The 17,524-nt window shown below is 34.1% G+C and overlaps 1 protein-coding gene across 1 annotated transcript; it reads right to left on the reverse strand.

Moving 5' to 3' along the window:
* Positions 1–4,429: 4,429 nt before the first annotated feature.
* LOC136031673 (uncharacterized) lies at positions 4,430–12,290 on the reverse strand. The gene is made up of 3 exons (XM_065711349.1): positions 12,203–12,290; positions 9,901–10,265; positions 4,430–4,825 (listed from the first exon to the last, which is right to left on the reverse strand). The coding sequence occupies exons 1-3, from the start codon at positions 12,215–12,217 to the stop codon at positions 4,489–4,491; spliced, it is 717 nt and encodes a 238-aa protein (XP_065567421.1). The 5' UTR covers positions 12,218–12,290; the 3' UTR covers positions 4,430–4,488.
* Between the last annotated feature and the right edge of the window lie 5,234 nt (positions 12,291–17,524).

The raw sequence follows: 17,524 nt of genomic DNA on the forward strand, positions 1-17,524 counted from the left end.
ATGTAAGTTATTTCGCAAGTTACGTATATTTTTCACCAATGAGAACGTTTGTAATTAATTAAAAGTTCTAGTTGCTTTTTTAAGTAATCAAAAATTTGGAGGGCAACTAGGTCTCCTCCTTCGCTTCTTTTTTCTCAAAATCTTCTAAATAATTGCAATTAATTAATATGCAAATTTCGTTTTAATTATTTATATGCGGAGAGCCAAGATCAAAACATGTATTAATTCAAAAACGTCCAAAAATTAAGTAAAAAAAAAGTTTTTGTAACGGAACGTAAGGAGCGACATTAACACTTAAAACGAACAGAAATTACTCCGTATATGAAAGGGGCTTTTCCTCCTCAACGCCACGCTCTTTACGCTAAATTTTGACCCTTTCTCTTAACTCTACTTTTTAAAACAATAAAAAATTTTAGCGTAAAGAGCGGGGCGTTGAGGAGGAAAAGCCCCTTTCATATACGGAGTAATTTCTGTTCGTTTTAAGTGTTAATGTCGCTCCTTACGTTCCGTTACAAAAACTTTTTTTTTACTTAATTTTTGGACGTTTTTGAATTAATACATGTTTTGATCTTGGCTCTCCGCATATAAATAATTAAAACGAAATTTGCATATTAATTAATTGCAATTAATTGGAAGATTTTGAGAAAAAAGAAGCGAAGGAGGAGGCCTAGTTGCCCTCCAAGTTTTTGATTACTTAAAAAAGCAACTAGAACTTTTAATTTTTTACAAACGTTCTCATTGGTAAAAAATATACGTAACTTACGAATTAACTTACGTAACGAACTTCTATATTCGTATACCTCCCCTCGTCGATCCCTCGTCGATACCTCGCTCTTTACACTAAAGCTTAGATTGTATCCCAATTCCTTAAGAATGACCTCCGAATCACAAAGGCCGCAGAATAAAGAGTTGAAATTAGTAAAAATACTTTAATGTAAAGAGTGAGGTATAGGGAGGAGGTAAACCCCTCATATGCGTAATAATTTTTGTTCGTTTTAAGTTTTAATGCTATTCCTTACTTTCAGTAGAAAAAACTTTTCATATTTATTTTTTCATTGTTTTTTTAAATAAAGCTAGAAAATCCTGCACCCCCCTTCAATGAAATTCTCTTCCACCATGAGAAGTCTATCCATGGAAATATCCTCACACGTACCCCCCCCCTCAACACTCCCCCCTAAACAAAAAAATCCCCCTGAAAACGTCTGTATACTTCCCAGTAACCATTACTATATATAAACACAGGTCAAAGTTTTCTACTTGCAGCCCCTCCCATGGGGACTGCGGGGGAGTAGGTCCTCCCTAAAGACATAGTTATTAGGTTTTTCGACTATTTTGAATAAAATGGCTATCTCAGAATTTTGAGTTGGTGAATTTGGGGAAAAAATGAGCGTGGGAGGGGGCCTAGGTGCCCTCCAATTTTTTGGTCACTTAAAAAGGGCACTAGAACTTTTAATTTCCGTTAGAATGAGCCCTCTCGCAAGATTCTAGGACCACTCAGTCGATACGATCACCCCTGGGGAAAAAAAACAACAAAAAACAAATAAACACGCATCCGTGATCTGTCTTCTGGCAAAAAATGTGAAATTCCACATTTTTGTAGATAGGAGCTTGAAACTTCTACAATAAGGTTTTTTGATATGCTAGATCTGATGGTGTGATTTTCGTTAAGATTGTATGACTTTTAGGGGGTGTTTTCTCCCTAAAAGTTTTCTATTTTCTAAAATGAGACAAATTTTCTCAGGCTCGTAACTTTTGAAGGGTATAGCTTTTGATGAAACTTGTATATTTGAAATCAGCATTAAAATGCGATTCTTTTGATGTAACTATTGGTATCAAAATTCCATTTTTTTATAGTTTAGGTTACTATTGAGCCGGGTCGCTCCTTACTACAGTTCGTTACCCCGAACTATTTGATGCTTTTGGATATGCAATACTTTGGGTTTTACGTCTTGTGTGTACGTAAATAAATCAAAAGGTTTTACCCAGACATCAATTGGCCAAATGCAGTAGTATGTCTGAGATGTGAGGACTCTCCAAATCTATCACACACGATTGCAGTGACTTCCCTTGCCCTTTGTTTACAGTCACTGAAAATTGGGTCGTGTAATTGTTTAAATTCAAATAGTATGTCTATTGGAATCAATGGAACAAGTAGTAGGTGCAAGTCTTCTGTCTGTAATTTGCTACTCAAAATTATGGCTTTGATGTCCAGTTATCCAAACAGGACTAGCCAAAAAAAGCAAGTCCTTGTAGAGATGGGAGGTGAGCAGTGCTACAGATTTGAAATTGAATTTAAATTAAAACTTTTAATATTCGGAAAAAATAGCACCTAAAACTTTCCCAAAAGCATGCTCACAAACCTCTTGACGACCGGATGAGCAGACTGACTTGCATTCGTTCTATTTATGTAAAAGACACTTCAAAAAGATGTGTTTTTACAAGCTCCTAGTTTTTTTCTTCTGTGCCACCAGTAAAAGATTTTCTAAGGATCCATAAACACTAAAATCAGTTTCTGACTAGCTTACTAACGAACACGATAATTAGCCTTACCCACGCCTAACGTATCGTGATGAGAATCCAGTATAAAACAGAACCGGACAAGATAAATAAAACAATCCTAAATCAGTTCGAAACTCTTCAGACGGCAAATAACCACCAACTAATAGTGAACAAACTATTTGTTGAAACTAATAATAACTCAGGCTGATCGACACCACCGTGGCTTTGGCTGGATCCACAGCCCCCTAAAAATGATCTCCGCGATGATTTCTCGCTGGCAAATGTATACCTAGTGACATCTTGGTATGTCGAACTAAAACCATTATCGTAGCATCCTACGATGTTGACAAAATAGAAAATATGGCATCTTAAGAACATTGTGAAATTTTTATATTTAATCAATTTGTATCAAGCTTTACAAAGAACTAGTATTCTATATGTGTTACAAAGTTCGTTTTATATGTGTTATATCTGTTCGTTTTACATGAAAACTTAAAACGAACAGAAATTACTCCGTATATGTAAGGGACTTTTCCTCCTCAACGCCTCACTCTTTACGCTAAAGTTTGACTCTTTCTCTTAACTCTATCCGGTGACTTTGGGGGAAAATGAGCGTGGGAGGGGGCCTAGGGGCCCTCCAATTTTTTTGGTCACTTAAAAAGGGCACTAGAACTTTAATTTCCGTTAGAATGAGCCCTCTTGCGACATTCTAGGACCAGTCAGTCGACACGATTACACCTGGGAAAAAAACAAACAAAAACACAAAAAAACAAATAATCACGCATCCGTGATCTTTCTTCTGGCAAAAATGCGAAATTCCACATTTTTGTAGATAGGAGCTTGAAACTTCTACAATCAGGTTCTCTGATACGCTGAATCTGATGGTGTGATTATCCGTAAGATTGTATGGCTTTTAGGGGGTGTTTCTCCCTATTTTCTAAAATGAGGCGAATTTTCTCAGGCTCTTAACTTTTGGTGGGTATAACTGATCTTGATGAAACCTATATATTTAAAATCAGCATTAAAATACGATTCTTTTGATGTAACTATTGGTATCAAAATTCAATTTTTTTTAGTTTTGGTTACTATTGAGCCGGGTCGCTCCTTACAACAGTTCGTTACCACGAACTGTTTGATACCCATCCGTTCAAGTGAAGGTGAGCACTCTATTAAAATATCCTTCCCTATTACCTGATTGATTGTAACCTTTGATTGATTAGCAAATTTGTTTCAAGCTTTACAATGAACTAGCACCCCATATGTGTTACGAAGTATTAAACTTTATGGGAATTCCAGTCACTAACCGGTGATACCCAGCCGTTCAAGCAAAGGCGAACACTCTATTAAAATATCCTTCTGTGATTGATCGATTGCAAATACCTGGTATGTATTAAAGCATTTAACTTTTGGAAAAATCCAATTTACTTACAGGTAATAGCCGGTAGTTTAAACGAAAAACACACACTTTTCCTATTACCTTATTTCTTTTTACTTTTAACTTTTCTTACCTATTTTCTTTTTCCCTATTACCTGATTGATTGCAATCATTCTTGTTAGATTTCTGGTGGTTGTTTGTATTTTTCGATCATTGTAATACTTTGTATCTAAAAAGGCCTTTTATCTAGCAAGACAATAAGCTTACGGTTATCAATGATAATAGTTCGGAGTAGGACGCCAATTTACAATGGATATTGATTTTAATTAAATTATGCAGTTATTAATTAACTAAATATTGTTTTCTTCAGCTGATTATTACCCCCTTCACGTCATTTTCAGTTGATTTTTGAACTGATTTGTTCATGTTGAACGTAAGAGGTGAAGAGCTGTGCATTCCTCAGCCGGTGTTTTGGTTGATAGGCTGTATTGACCTTTGATTTTATCGACAATGGTTCTCCATGTGAACTACCAAATAATTGTGTGATAGAAAATTTATTTATTTATATCTTCAAAATGGAAGTACAAAAATAATTTTTATATCTTATCTTTAAATCAATAGAAAGCAGCTAGAAAGCATGAACAGGCAGACGGAAGTTTGAAAGACTCGATAGAGAAAGGATAGTCATAGTCATATGGGTCATAAACTAGAAATCTATGATAAATATTCTTCTGGACACACTTTGACTCGTAGCATTCTGGGACAAGTGGACAAGGATGTTCAGGGACCTCACACTCTTCAACTCGTGTGTTCTGGTCGAATTTGTAGTATCTGACTTCGACTTTGTTGACGATGATTTTCCATTTGCCTTCTGAATTGACCGCTCGAAGGGGTTGAACATAATTGGTAGAAGAAGGGCAAAGATATGTTTCATCTCTTATATCATAAAGGCTAAAACAGAAAAGAACAATAAATAATTTTGTATGGTGCCATAATTCTCTTTTCTTTTACAACTTTTATTTTATCCTAATACCTACCAGACTTTAATCAATAACACATTCTGGAGGAGTATAAGCTTGAAAAAAGAATTATGAATCTTATGTAAAAAATAAGGAATCATACTAAAAAACAGAAAAAAATTCATTGATGGTAAGGCAAAAACAAAGGCACCAAGTAATCTATAGTTAGATTTTTATTTTGCAGGACTTATTTTGAGGGATTTGGAACAGGGTAAAAGAAATAACAGTAGACACAGACAAATATACAGAACCTATAAGAAATATTTCTAAAAGTCTTAGAAATATTGATAATATAGAGACGTCAGAAGCCCCTCATTTATATGGGCTAGAGAATGGATTTTTTTTTATCAGTGTCCCTGGGCAATAAAATACGTAACAGGTAATATTTATTGAAGTATGGAGGGCTAAAATCTAGAGAAATCACTACCGCTCTAATATCCTGAACAATAATAATTTCTCTAATTAAATTTTTGGTTTTTATTCAAATTTTGTTAAGATAAAGAATTATTATTATTTCTGGCGCAAATCCTCAAAATATTTTACCGTTGTATTCATCAGATAGATGAAACTACTCCAGATTTATTTAAATTGATTTTCTAAAATTTGTTTGTTTCAATGCCATCTATATTTACAAAAGACGTTGTAAATCAACTAAATAGTATAGTTATTACTAAAGCTTATTTTAAATAGACATAAAATAATTTTTAATAATTAAATTGGTTCAAACCCTGATAAATTACGAAAAAAGCAGGCAAGAAAAATATTGGGCCCACTTGAACTATTAACCAAAAATATAAATAATATGTGTACACCTAATAAATTTTATATGAGTCTAGCAGTGAAATGAAATTACAATACGTTAAAAACACGCAATAAACAATGGAATAAAGAGATAAAATGATAAAAAGGGTTTGATGATAATTAGGAATCAGGATTTTTCTTCTTCTTTTTTTTTTTACCAAATACACTACAAGTCCTATTATAAAATTCTGAAGTAGTTGTAATTTTGAGGTTCACATGCATGTCTAGCCATATATGAACAGAATGACATGAATTGATACCCCAAAGTATTTCAAGAATGAATTAATACCGCAAAGTATTTTTTTTCTTCTAAATTCTTAATTTTGACACGTAAAACGGATTGTGAAGAACAGAAAATTTTTACTAATTTCTACTGTTTCTTACAAAAATTTTTTACTAATTCATGTTGTGCTGCATACCACCTTTCAAACTACCGTAGCCAATTTCGATACTTTTTACACAACACACAATACGCGCAATTTTAATATACAATAAACAATACAACAAAGAGATAGAAATGATAAAAAGGGTCTTGTGGTAATTAGAACTCAGGAGTTTTTTTTTTTTTTACCAAATGCGCTATGAGTCCTATTCTAAAATTCAAAAGTAGTTGTAATTTTGAGCTTCACATGCGTGTCTAGCTATATATGAACAGAATAAATTAATACCCCAAAGTATTTCAATAATGAATTAATCCTGCAAAGTATTTTTTTCTTCTAAATTCTTAATTTTGACATGTAAAATGGATTGTGAAGAACAGAAAATGTGTATTAATTTATGTTGCACTGCATACCACCTTTTAAACTACCGTAGCCAATTTTTCTAATTTCTACGGTTTTTTACTAACAAATTTTACTAATTCATGTTGTGCTGCGTACCAACTTTTAAATTACCGTAGCCAATTTTGCTAATTTTTACAAAACACACAATACACGCATTAAAAACACACAATGAACAATACAACAAAGAGATAAAAATGATAAAAAGGGTTTCGTGGTAATTAGGGCTCAGGAGTTCCTTTTTTTTACCAAATGGACTACGAGTCCTATTCTAAAGTTCTGAAGTAGTTGTAATTTTGAGCTTTTGAAATCAAAATGGTAATTGTCTTACCTTAAGAGCTGTGTACGAACAATTAGTTTTGGTCAGTAATTTACAGAAATCTTATAGTTCTTCTAACGAGCCTATTTTTAGCTTAAAACCAAACTAAGATATAATCAAAATTATAACTTCTAGAAAATTGTTTGTTAAAATTACGCTCCATAAGAGACAAAAAAAGTCATACATGAACATATTGAATTCCAAGAGATGACTGTTTTTTACTCCTACTTCTAGTCTAGACCCTTGTTTAGTAACGTGGGGAAAACTCCATAAAAGGGAGGGATTTGTGAGGAGAAACATATTAGAGTTTTAATGGTCAAGAGGGCGATGTTCACATGAATTAAAATCTAACACTTACAATTATAAGTCACAGGGGGGAGGAGTCTTTAACATCTAAAATTCCTATATAGAGCATAAAAAAGGCTGAGAGGCAGTTGCTCTGACATATTACTTTTTCACCAAATATCTGTCAATTGTTTTTTGATATTTCTCTCCTCCGCATAGCTTCTTTATCATTGTGTCATCCTACCGAATCGGCTGCGAAAAGTGGCCACACCTATTCCTCTATTTAGAAAACTGGTGAATATTTCGATTGAATATGTCTAAATAGGCAAACATATGCAACAATGTAGGTCAAAATATTAGATAATCGGTACTTGTTGTATCACCTCTTTGCACTTAAACCAGCATTATTTTGCTGCCTCTTAAGAACCTAAAAAGGTAATTTGTATATTTAGACAGTTAAATCACTTTCTATTTTAGACTTATGGTTTATTCACCTGTTAAATGTTTCTCAAAGCCTATGTTTATTTCAAACCGTTTAGCTATTCGGAGGCCAGTCAGCGAACTTAGCTCCTTGGAGGACGTGAACTAGCCAATTCGCATTTATAACTGTTTCTTTTTCTACACTGCACAACCAATTCAGCAGTGATAATTAAAAGTGTGACATTTGCCATTTTGGTCAAAAATAAGTTATGTATGTGTTGTGGGTAAAATCAGCGCGAAGAATCAAACAGTAGGTTAGAATTGTCTTGTCTCTTAGCGTTACGAAGATAAAAAAAGATTTATACACCAGTTTTGACAAAAGAGCATTATCTTATAGAGCTATGGTATTATGGTACAGAGCTATGGTATTTGTCTTTTTTTGTTAAGAAAAAGGGGACGTACACCAAAAGTATATTAACTTTGAATTCACTACGAATACTTTTGACAGAGGAGGATCCTCTTATCTATAGGAAAAAGGAGATATACTCAACAAAATATAATGGTTTTAAATTTGCTAGGAACATTTAAATAAATTTTCACCACTGTAAACAGCATTAAAATGTGGTTTAGAATATGTTCCTTTTATCCTCGTTAGTCTCATCCTCCAGAGCGGAGGATAGCCGATAAACTATTTTCTTTGTTTTAAATCTTCAGGAAATATACAAAAACAGTTAGGTTAATGCAGTGTTTCATTTAAGTGTTTTATGATGATCGCTGATCAAAGTTTATGTTATTTGTGTCTTTCGTTTATGTTATTGTACTGTGTTCATGGCTGTATGTTGGCTTTAATATACACTTATCTATCTATCTATACAAAAACGGCGTATGTCACACTTTTAATTACCAAAACCTAATTGCCCAACCAGCCTGGAAAGAAGTTTTTGGGATGATATCATGTAAGTGAGAATGATAATATAACTTTGCCGTTTTCTTCAAAAATATAAACAAAAGATAAAAAGCTCAAAGCATCCATGGATATAAGGATCTAAATTTCAACTACAAAACAATTTGTATTAATCTATAAAAGTAAATAAATTTTTCGTTTAATTTTTCTGTGAATGGTGTTTTTTTTTCTTTTATGAATGCAATGATTAAACTCCGTTGTGGTAATTGAGAAGGTGCTAAGTGCAATATTCGTCAGAATACTGCACGCATATGTCCTTAGCACTTTATTGGAAAAATATGCTCGATAACTTGATCAAATCCAGATTCTTGTATTTTATTACAATAATTCAGTCAATTGTTTGTTCATACTAGAAAGCCTTTTTTAGGAATCACCTCAGACAATCCTTTGATCCAGCTGCTCAGCTTGTTAGAGACCTAACACTACGGTGCAATGAATCACAAATACAAGATGCGGCATACTAAAACAAAAATTCAAGATAAATAGGACTTATTAATTTCGTCAAAATTTATTAGATCTCCTATTCAAGAAAATTGACTATCAATATTGTGCTTGAAAATATATATTGGTCTTTCTTGTATAAAAGATAATTCATTAATATTAACCTAAGAACACCAAAGTATTTTTTTTCTTCTAAATTCTTAATTTTGACACATAAAACAGGTTGTGAGAACAGAAAATTTTTAATAATTTATGTTGTGCTGCAGACCACCTTTTAAATTACCGTTGCCAATTTTACTAAATTTTGGCCAAATTTTTTTTTACTAATTTATGCTGTGGTGCATACTACCTTTTAAACCACCGTAGCCAAAACACAAATAAAGTTTCTTTTGACCAAAAACTCCAACTCATTATCCAGAAAAATATTACGTCAAACTTGGCAGCACTTCACATAAGCTACTCAGAACTACTACACCTACTGCCACTACAAGTCGCTGCAGTGCTAAGCCACCTAAGGCTACCAAAGCTGTGCAGGATCCACCTTCACCCCAATATATTCAAAGCCTCACTCTTTACCCCCTCACATAAAGTTCTAACGTATTTTAAATTCCTTGTCATGATCCTCTTCCCACCCAATTTGGGGAGGCCCTAATTTTCTTTTGTCCCTAGTTCTCAGCAATGTTCTTTCCCCAGCATGATCTTTGGCAATCAGTCATTCTTCCTCCATAAAATACGGTCTATACATCTTAACCTTTCATTGGTGGCAACAAGATTTAGTTGAGTCTTGGAAAAACTCCTCTGACTATAAAATTTTATTTATCAATAAATCTAGTGGCGTATTTCTAGAATCTATATTGGGGAGGGGGTAAGAGGGGTCCATATCCGAATTGTCAAGAGCATTGGCTATATAATAATTTTTTCTCCAAATTGTTGGAAGGTGGCAACTGCCCCCTTGTCCCCCCCCCAAATGACGCCCATGAACAAATCTAAGAGCTTACCCCTCCACAGAGTTCTTTGTATCAAGCTCCACATCCTTATAAAGGGCTAAAACCGCGTCATAGTGCTCTTCAAGGGCTTTTTGAAGCTCATAAGTTGGATATTCAGGATCTTCGAGGCACCAAGGTCTTCCTGAAAGCTTGGCACAGGCTGGAGCATCCTCATACTTTGCTGGGTATTTATTATCATATTTTGGTTGATGATGGCCTTGTTTATGGTGACCTGGCTGATAATGACTTGGTTGCTGATAGCCTGGCCGGTGGTGGCCCTGTTGCTTATATCTTGATGGATTTGCGTTGGCAGATTCAGCTGTGATCTGATCTTCAGTTTCCGCTGCTAGGGCAATAGTAATACAAGCTGCTGTTACCTAGATTAAAAGTAGGTGGAATCTAGTAAATAAAATCTGATAACTGAGAATATTATTAAAATGCGCTTTTTTGTGTCTAATGAATTTGCAAATAAATTTTGATAAAATGTTCAAGCAAAAAGAACAACTATTACTCTAACCATAATTTACTATTTCTTATCAAAAATAGATACTAAAGAAAACTTAAAATTGCCTATAAGAAGAAGAGTTATATTTTATATACACAATGTGAACAATAGAAACAACAATAGAAACTATTGACAAAAAAAAAATCACTAGGTACATACAGAAGATAAGGATGAGCCATGAATCTTTTCCTGAGCTTCGCTATAGCAAATAATTTGGGACTTCTTATTAATTTTCCCTTCTGCTGAGTTGATTTTTTTTTTTTTTTTTACTTAAGGCGTCCTCTCCTAATAAATTACCATGTGTACCTAATATGGATAGATTTTTGTAACAACAATCAAAATTTAATTAATCGTGACTCTATTAGGTAGCTTTTTTGGACAAAAAATAGGTAAAATGTAACCATTTTTTAACCCTCCAATTAAATATTAACCTCCAATAATTCCTCCAATAATCCAATTTTAACATCCAATAATCCAAACCTTCAATAATTAATGCAAAAGGAGGTGCTGCATTTTAGTCTCCTCGCGCAAACACTAAATTTTTGGGGAGGAAATGAAGTAGTGAAAAACCTTTGTTTATTTACCACCCACGAAATAAATTACAATGCTGTCTCCTTAGACGAAAAAAACTTCTTATATTATTATCTAAACATGAAAAAATATACTATCTTTTTTGTTTTAATAAAAAAATTTTAGTAGATGTTGGAAAAGTTGACTCAGAATCGAGCAAAAATTTGATTCGTAAGTTTGGGGTCCACAAAAACAAGTTAATCTCTTGAGTTGAAGTGGTTGTTCTTGATGTACCACAAGTTGGAAGTCTTCTTAAATTATCAGAGACAAATGATTAAGCTAGGTAACCAAAACATTACTTTCTGTAAATAAATCTAAAGCTGGGAACTTTCTCATTCTAATTGAATATAGAAGACCAAAATTAATACTTCTTGTGAGGGTGTAAAGAAAGGGGCATTGGTTAGATTGCAATGAAGGAAGAGAGTGTGTAGCTATGTTGGTCTCAGGTGGCTTTACCCGTGCTGTTTACCAAAATACTTGGAAAACTATAGGTCTCCCGGTTTTCCTGCGAGTCCAGGGGATTGGTCTGTCATGCGTTGATCCTAAAACACGGTATTCCACGTGAGACTCAAAGTGGGCAAGCCTATTAGGCTTAGGTCACGTGTTCGCCTGTGAGTCCAAGGAAATTTAGTCCCCCCGTTTTGCATACAAGTCCAGTCGACATGGCTAACTACCTTAGTTCGACTCTAGGATGGATCGATGGATGGATGATAGGCAATATTGTACAACAAATGAAAGTGACATCATTTTTCATACAATCCTCAAAAGGTTTATGCCCGCTTTGCCTCTCAATAAGACTACCTGTCTGACCTTTGTCTCCAATTGGCTAGTGGCTTGATGGCAACTTGATTCAAAAATCAACGGACTCGGTCGAGGCCTTCAGCCTTGTATTAGGCTTAAGTCACTTCTTCGCAAATTCCAATCAAATTCAGTCCCCCCCCCCCTTTTGCATACAAGTCCAGTCGGCATTGTCCGTCATGAGTAAAACCAAAAACACTGATCATCCCTAAGTTCTATGGCTATCTACCATAGTTCTACCCTAGGATGGATGGATAGATTATAGAAAAAATCTAATAACAACTGAATTTTTTATGCAATCCTGAAAAAAGAAAAAGAGAAGGTTTGATCTAGGGATACGAAATACTCAACTGTCTCAAAGATCTACCTGACATTTTGCTTTAAATGAAATGTTTACTTACTTAAATCTGCTGTAGTTAAATGCGTAAAATGGCAACTTACAAAATATTTTAACATCTTCAAATTGTAACTACTTTAACTTTAGCTGTTTATCAAAAACTAACTAAAAACACATATCCTTCGTTTGTTTTTATTACACATTCAGGTACCAAAAAAATACAGTAATTATTGCTAACCACCATGACAATGGCCTTGAACTGCTTGATCAAGTTTGTTCATCATAAATTTTGGTTTTGATCACTCTGCTAGATGCAGCCAGGTTCTTTTTTTTTTTTAAGTGGATGGGAAATTGATAAAATTTCGATTGGGCAGAGGAATTTAAGCCATAATCGCATTTTTTGTTCCAGCCAAGGATTACGAAATAGAGGAGTTCTTCACTGCTCACCATGGAATCCCATTTTAAGCACTGGTACAGTGTTGTCAACGCATTAAAATAATTTGCACCAGTTTTCTGACTAAAACTTTCCATAAGAGATTAATTTGTAGCATCAGAACAGCAGGTCAAAATTTGACGAAACAAAAAAACAATTTTCGGTAAATTAGAACTTAGAAGAAATATAGAAATTAGAAGCTATCCGACTCAGAGAGCAAATAAAACCAAAATGTACCGGAAAATTTGATTTTTCCCAAAAAAATTTAAATATACCGAATTGCACTAGGATCTCTAAATTATACTAAAGCGGTACAATTGTACCGTACTGGCAGCTCTGTAATGTTAGCCGGCTGATTTCTGGAAAATATTGCCTCCTATCGTCCAAAGAAGCTTATAATCTCTTTACCTACCATACATTTACCGTTTATTTACCGTTGTAAAACGGTACAATTGTACCGTACTGGCATCTCTGTACTGTTAGCCGACTGGTGTCCGGGAAATATTGCCTCCTATCGTCCAAAGAAGCTTATAATCTCTTTACCTACCATACAGGTCTCGAAAAAAAACCCAGTAAGGGTAAACTATCAAAGATTTAAGCAATTAAGCCAGGCCAAGTAATATGAGGTTGTGTCACAAATAATATTAGATTGTTCCGGTTATTTCTTCTTCCTTTTCGTTTATATAATAAATACTATAGTTTTCAATAAGTTTTCAAACATTAAAACTTAAAACGAAACGAAATTACTCCGTGTGTGAAAGGGGCTGTTCCCTCCTCAACGTCCAGCTCTTTACGCTACAGTTATTTACTGTTTTATAAAGTAGAATTGAGAGAAAGAGTCAAACTTTAGCGTAAAGAGCGAGATGTTGAGGAGGGAACAGCCCCTTTCATACACGGAGTAATTTATGTTTGTTTTAAGTTTTAACGTCGCTCCTTACTTTCAGTTAAAAAAACTTGTTTTTTTATTTCATTTCAGAACGTTTTTGAGTTAATGCATGTTCTGATTTCGGCTCTCCGCAGATGAATAACTAAATTTAAAAAAAAACTAGTTTTTTTTTTTACTATAAGTAAGGAGCGACATTAAAACTTAAAACGAACAGAAATTAATCCGTATATGAAGTGGGTTGTTCCGTCCTCAACGCCTCGCTCTTTACGCTAAAGTTTGACTCTTTGCCACAATTCTACTTTTCAAAACAATTAAAAGCTTTAGCGTAAAGAGCGAGGCGTTGAGAAGGGGACAACCCATTTCATATACGGATTAATTTCTGTTTGTTTTAAGTTTTAATGTCGCTCCTTACTTACAGTTAAAAAAACTAGTTTTTTAAATTAATTTCTGAACGTTTTTGAATTAATGCATGTTTGATTTTGGCTCTCCACACATAAATTATTAACTTTGACTTTGGAGAAAAATTGAGCGTGGGAGGGGGCCTAGGTGCCCTCCAATTTTTTCGTTACTTAAAAAGGGCACTAGAACTTTTCATTTCCGTTAGAATAAGCCCTCTTGCGACATTCTAGGACCACTTGGTCGATACGATGACCCCTGGAAAAAAACAACAAAAATTAAACAAATAAACACGCACCCGTGATTTGTCTTCTGGCGAAAAAATACGAAACTTTACAAAAATACGAAACTTCTGAAACTTATATGTTTAAAATCAGCATGAAAATCCAATTCTTTTGATGTATATTTTAGCATCAAAATACCGTTTTTTAGAGTTTCGTTTACTATTGAGCCTGGTCGCTCCTTACTACAGTTCGTTACCACGAACTGTTTAATTAAAACGAAATTTGCATATTTATTTTTTTGGCTAAATGGATTTCTAATATATTTGGTCGAATGATTCTTAGAAAAAAGGAGTGGAAGAGGAGGCCTAGTTGCCCTCCAATTTTTTGGTTACTTAAAAAAGTAACTAGAACTTAGTTTTTTACGAACGTTTTCATTAGCAAAAGATATATATAACTTACGAATTAGCTTACGTAACGAGCTTCTATATTTATATGTTTTTGTTAAAAATATGAGGGGGCTCTCCCACTCGTCCCTACCTTGCTCTTTACACTAAAGCTTAAATTTTGTCCCAATTCCTTATGACCTCTGGATTACAAAGGCCGCAGAATAAATATTAGTATTTCCAATATTAATCATTAGAAACAGTATTTCTAACAGAAACTCAGTGTTGCCACTCCTAGTGATACATCACTATTTCTAGTGGTTTTTATTTTGCCTAAGCAAAAATATCGTTAAATCAGTAAACAAATCACTAGATTATTGAATATAATCATTAAATCAACCATAAAATCACTAAAATCTAGTGTTTTTTCTCACTGGGTGGCAACACTGCACGCACTGCTCGAAACACAAAAATCTTTTTGGGTTCTGTGCAAATGACATTCTAAGCGTTCGAATGCTTAGGAGCTACTATCCCTACTCCTGTCTGTGGTAATATATGCTCTTCTTAAGCTTGACTATTCATTTTAAATTATGAAAATCTTAAGATTTACATATATATATATATATATATATATATATATATATATATATATATATATATATATATATATATATATATATATTGTCTTATAAAATTCTGTTTCTGTATACTATTTCACGCTTATAGCTTCCCTTTTTTCAATATAAAAGCTAATAGCTAATGTGACCGTGGTAATAACCTAGTGATTTTTATGACGCTATTTGGGTTCTGGATGATCAGTTTTCGACTGGAGCAGAGCAATCATAATGTACTGTAATGAACTTCTTACACGGTGAAATATCAAGGTCCTTAAGAGAGTGCAATTAAAAAGTTAAGAGGGTGATTCCTGCTATCACAATGGGGTTGGTAGTCTGTCAGTAGTCGGGACACAATTGAATACTAATGTTAACTCTGTAAAAACTAGGAGTCGATTGTCTTTAATGGTTATTCTTTATTATTATAAAAGTTTAAAAAATTATTGCTAAATATATCTTGTACCTTATAATGCTAATAACTTACTTCTTTTTAACAGATTAGATTTTTTTTAATTAATTTTTTTCAACTTAAAGTAAGAAGCAGTGTAGTGAAAAGTACTTCAAATTTGTACTTAAGTATCAAGCATTAAGTACCAGACCATATTTGTACTTAAGCAGTACATGAGTTTTAAGTACAGAACTTATACTTAAATAGTACTTCAAGTAATACTTAAGTACAACTCCACTAGACCCATTTCTAGCTCAGTCATATCTAGTCGTATAACGAAAATAAAACAAAGTCGTATAATAAATGCAAAATGCAGTTTAAACAAATAATTAAACACCACGAAAGACAGTAGAGCTCCGCTTCTTTGAACGTTAGTTAGTTATAAACAGTAACAGTGCCACATGTATCCACGAAAATGGATGACGAATGGATGACGAAATGGATGACTTTTGGACGACGAAAGTCATCCAAAAGTCTGTCAAAGTAACTAATTACGGGATTCTAGGTAGTTCTGGGAATTCTTCAAGGGTTTTTTTTTCTTTTTCCATTTAGTCAGAACTGCACTGTTCTAGGTCAAGAAACATTGAAAGAAGTGAAGCCTCCCTTGCTTAAGGTTAAGGATTTGTCTTCTGGTGGAGATGCTGGTACTGGTAATTTGCTTTTAGCACTTCTAAGTGCTCAAACCTGAGGTCTCATAGAAAATTCCTTCGTAGAGACGTAGTAATTCCTTCGTAAGAACCAAAAAGAAGAATTCTAGTAAAAGATCGAGACGTCGTGTTGTGTACAAGCACAATATTCGTGTAACTGTCACTCTTTTTTCCAACAAGCCATAAATCTTTTGTTTTTCAAGGTTTCTTTTTCTGGTTAAAAAATACTATTGTACAATTTTACTGTTAAATAAACAGGAAGTTTATATTTATTTTTTAACAAACATTTCGGCAGCCAAAAAACAAATTTTTCACCTCTACCCGAATTGAGCTGTATTTTCTCCAACAAGAATATTTATTATCGAACGAAGTAAAATCCGTCTGCCGAAGCGAGATTCGATTCCTTTCAGAGCTATGGAAGCTCCCATAAAAGGACTAGGGTAGCGATACCCTCCCTGGTACTGGTAATTTGCTTTTAGCACTTCTAAGCGCTCAAACCTGAGGTCTCATAGAAAATTCCTTCGTAGAGACAAAATGGATTCTCCGGTTGAAAAAAGTCTTTCAATAGCTGAAGATGGCAATACGCAGTTGTATAACGAAAAACTTGTTGCACATGAGAGTAATCCTTAAGAGCGCAATGATCCCTCTGTTTGTCCCCTAAAGACTGCAAAACCTCTCACTTTGTTAACTGCAGAGTAGACGGTGATGAATCACTCTCATCTTCTGAAAATTCTTAGAAACCATCACCTGAAAAGTGGCTGGACTTGTCGTCATCAGGATCTTTTCTTCTCATCATTTTAGCCTCCTCAACCAACATTGTTGCAGCTGCTTTTCTCCAGCTGTCGGGGAATATTCTGTTTTGGAACATGGGCGTGCTGCATGTTGTGAGCATCCCCTGGAAACTTTTATCTCAATTAAAAATGTTCCTTGTGTAAAGTCCTCCCACCCCATGAAATTTCCATGTGGAAATTTTTTGTATATATTTCCAATAATGAATACAAGACGTAAACCATGGTCAAATTGCGAAGCCTGAACCTAATGGCTATCTCGAATTTTTGATTGGATGTCTTTGGGGAAAAAGTGGAATGGGAGGGGATAGCTTTCCTCTCATCTTTTTGTTACTTAAAAAGGGCACTAAACCCTTTAACTTCAGTTAACACGTATCCGTAATCTTTATTCTGTCAGAAAAGAGAAAATTCTCTGTTATTTTAGATAGGAACTTGAAACTTCTGCAGCGGGGTTCCGTGATATGTTAAATCAGATAGTGTGATTTTTGTCAAGATTAAATAAAAAAGCAAGTTTTTTTAACTGAAAGTAAGGAGCGACATTAAAACTTAAAATGAACAGAAATTAGTTCGTATATGAAAGGGGCTGATTCCTCATCAACGCCCCGCT

Source organism: Artemia franciscana, chromosome 10 (assembly GCF_032884065.1).
Source record: "Artemia franciscana chromosome 10, ASM3288406v1, whole genome shotgun sequence".
Taxonomy (NCBI): domain Eukaryota; kingdom Metazoa; phylum Arthropoda; class Branchiopoda; order Anostraca; family Artemiidae; genus Artemia; species Artemia franciscana.

Bases quoted from the DNA above. Each gene is read 5' to 3' on its own strand.
- LOC136031673 (XM_065711349.1), bottom strand. The intron at 4,826-9,900 runs GTAAGCTCTTAG...TTTCTGTTTTAG, and splicing joins ACAAAGAACTCTGTGGAGGG to CCTTTATGATATAAGAGATG.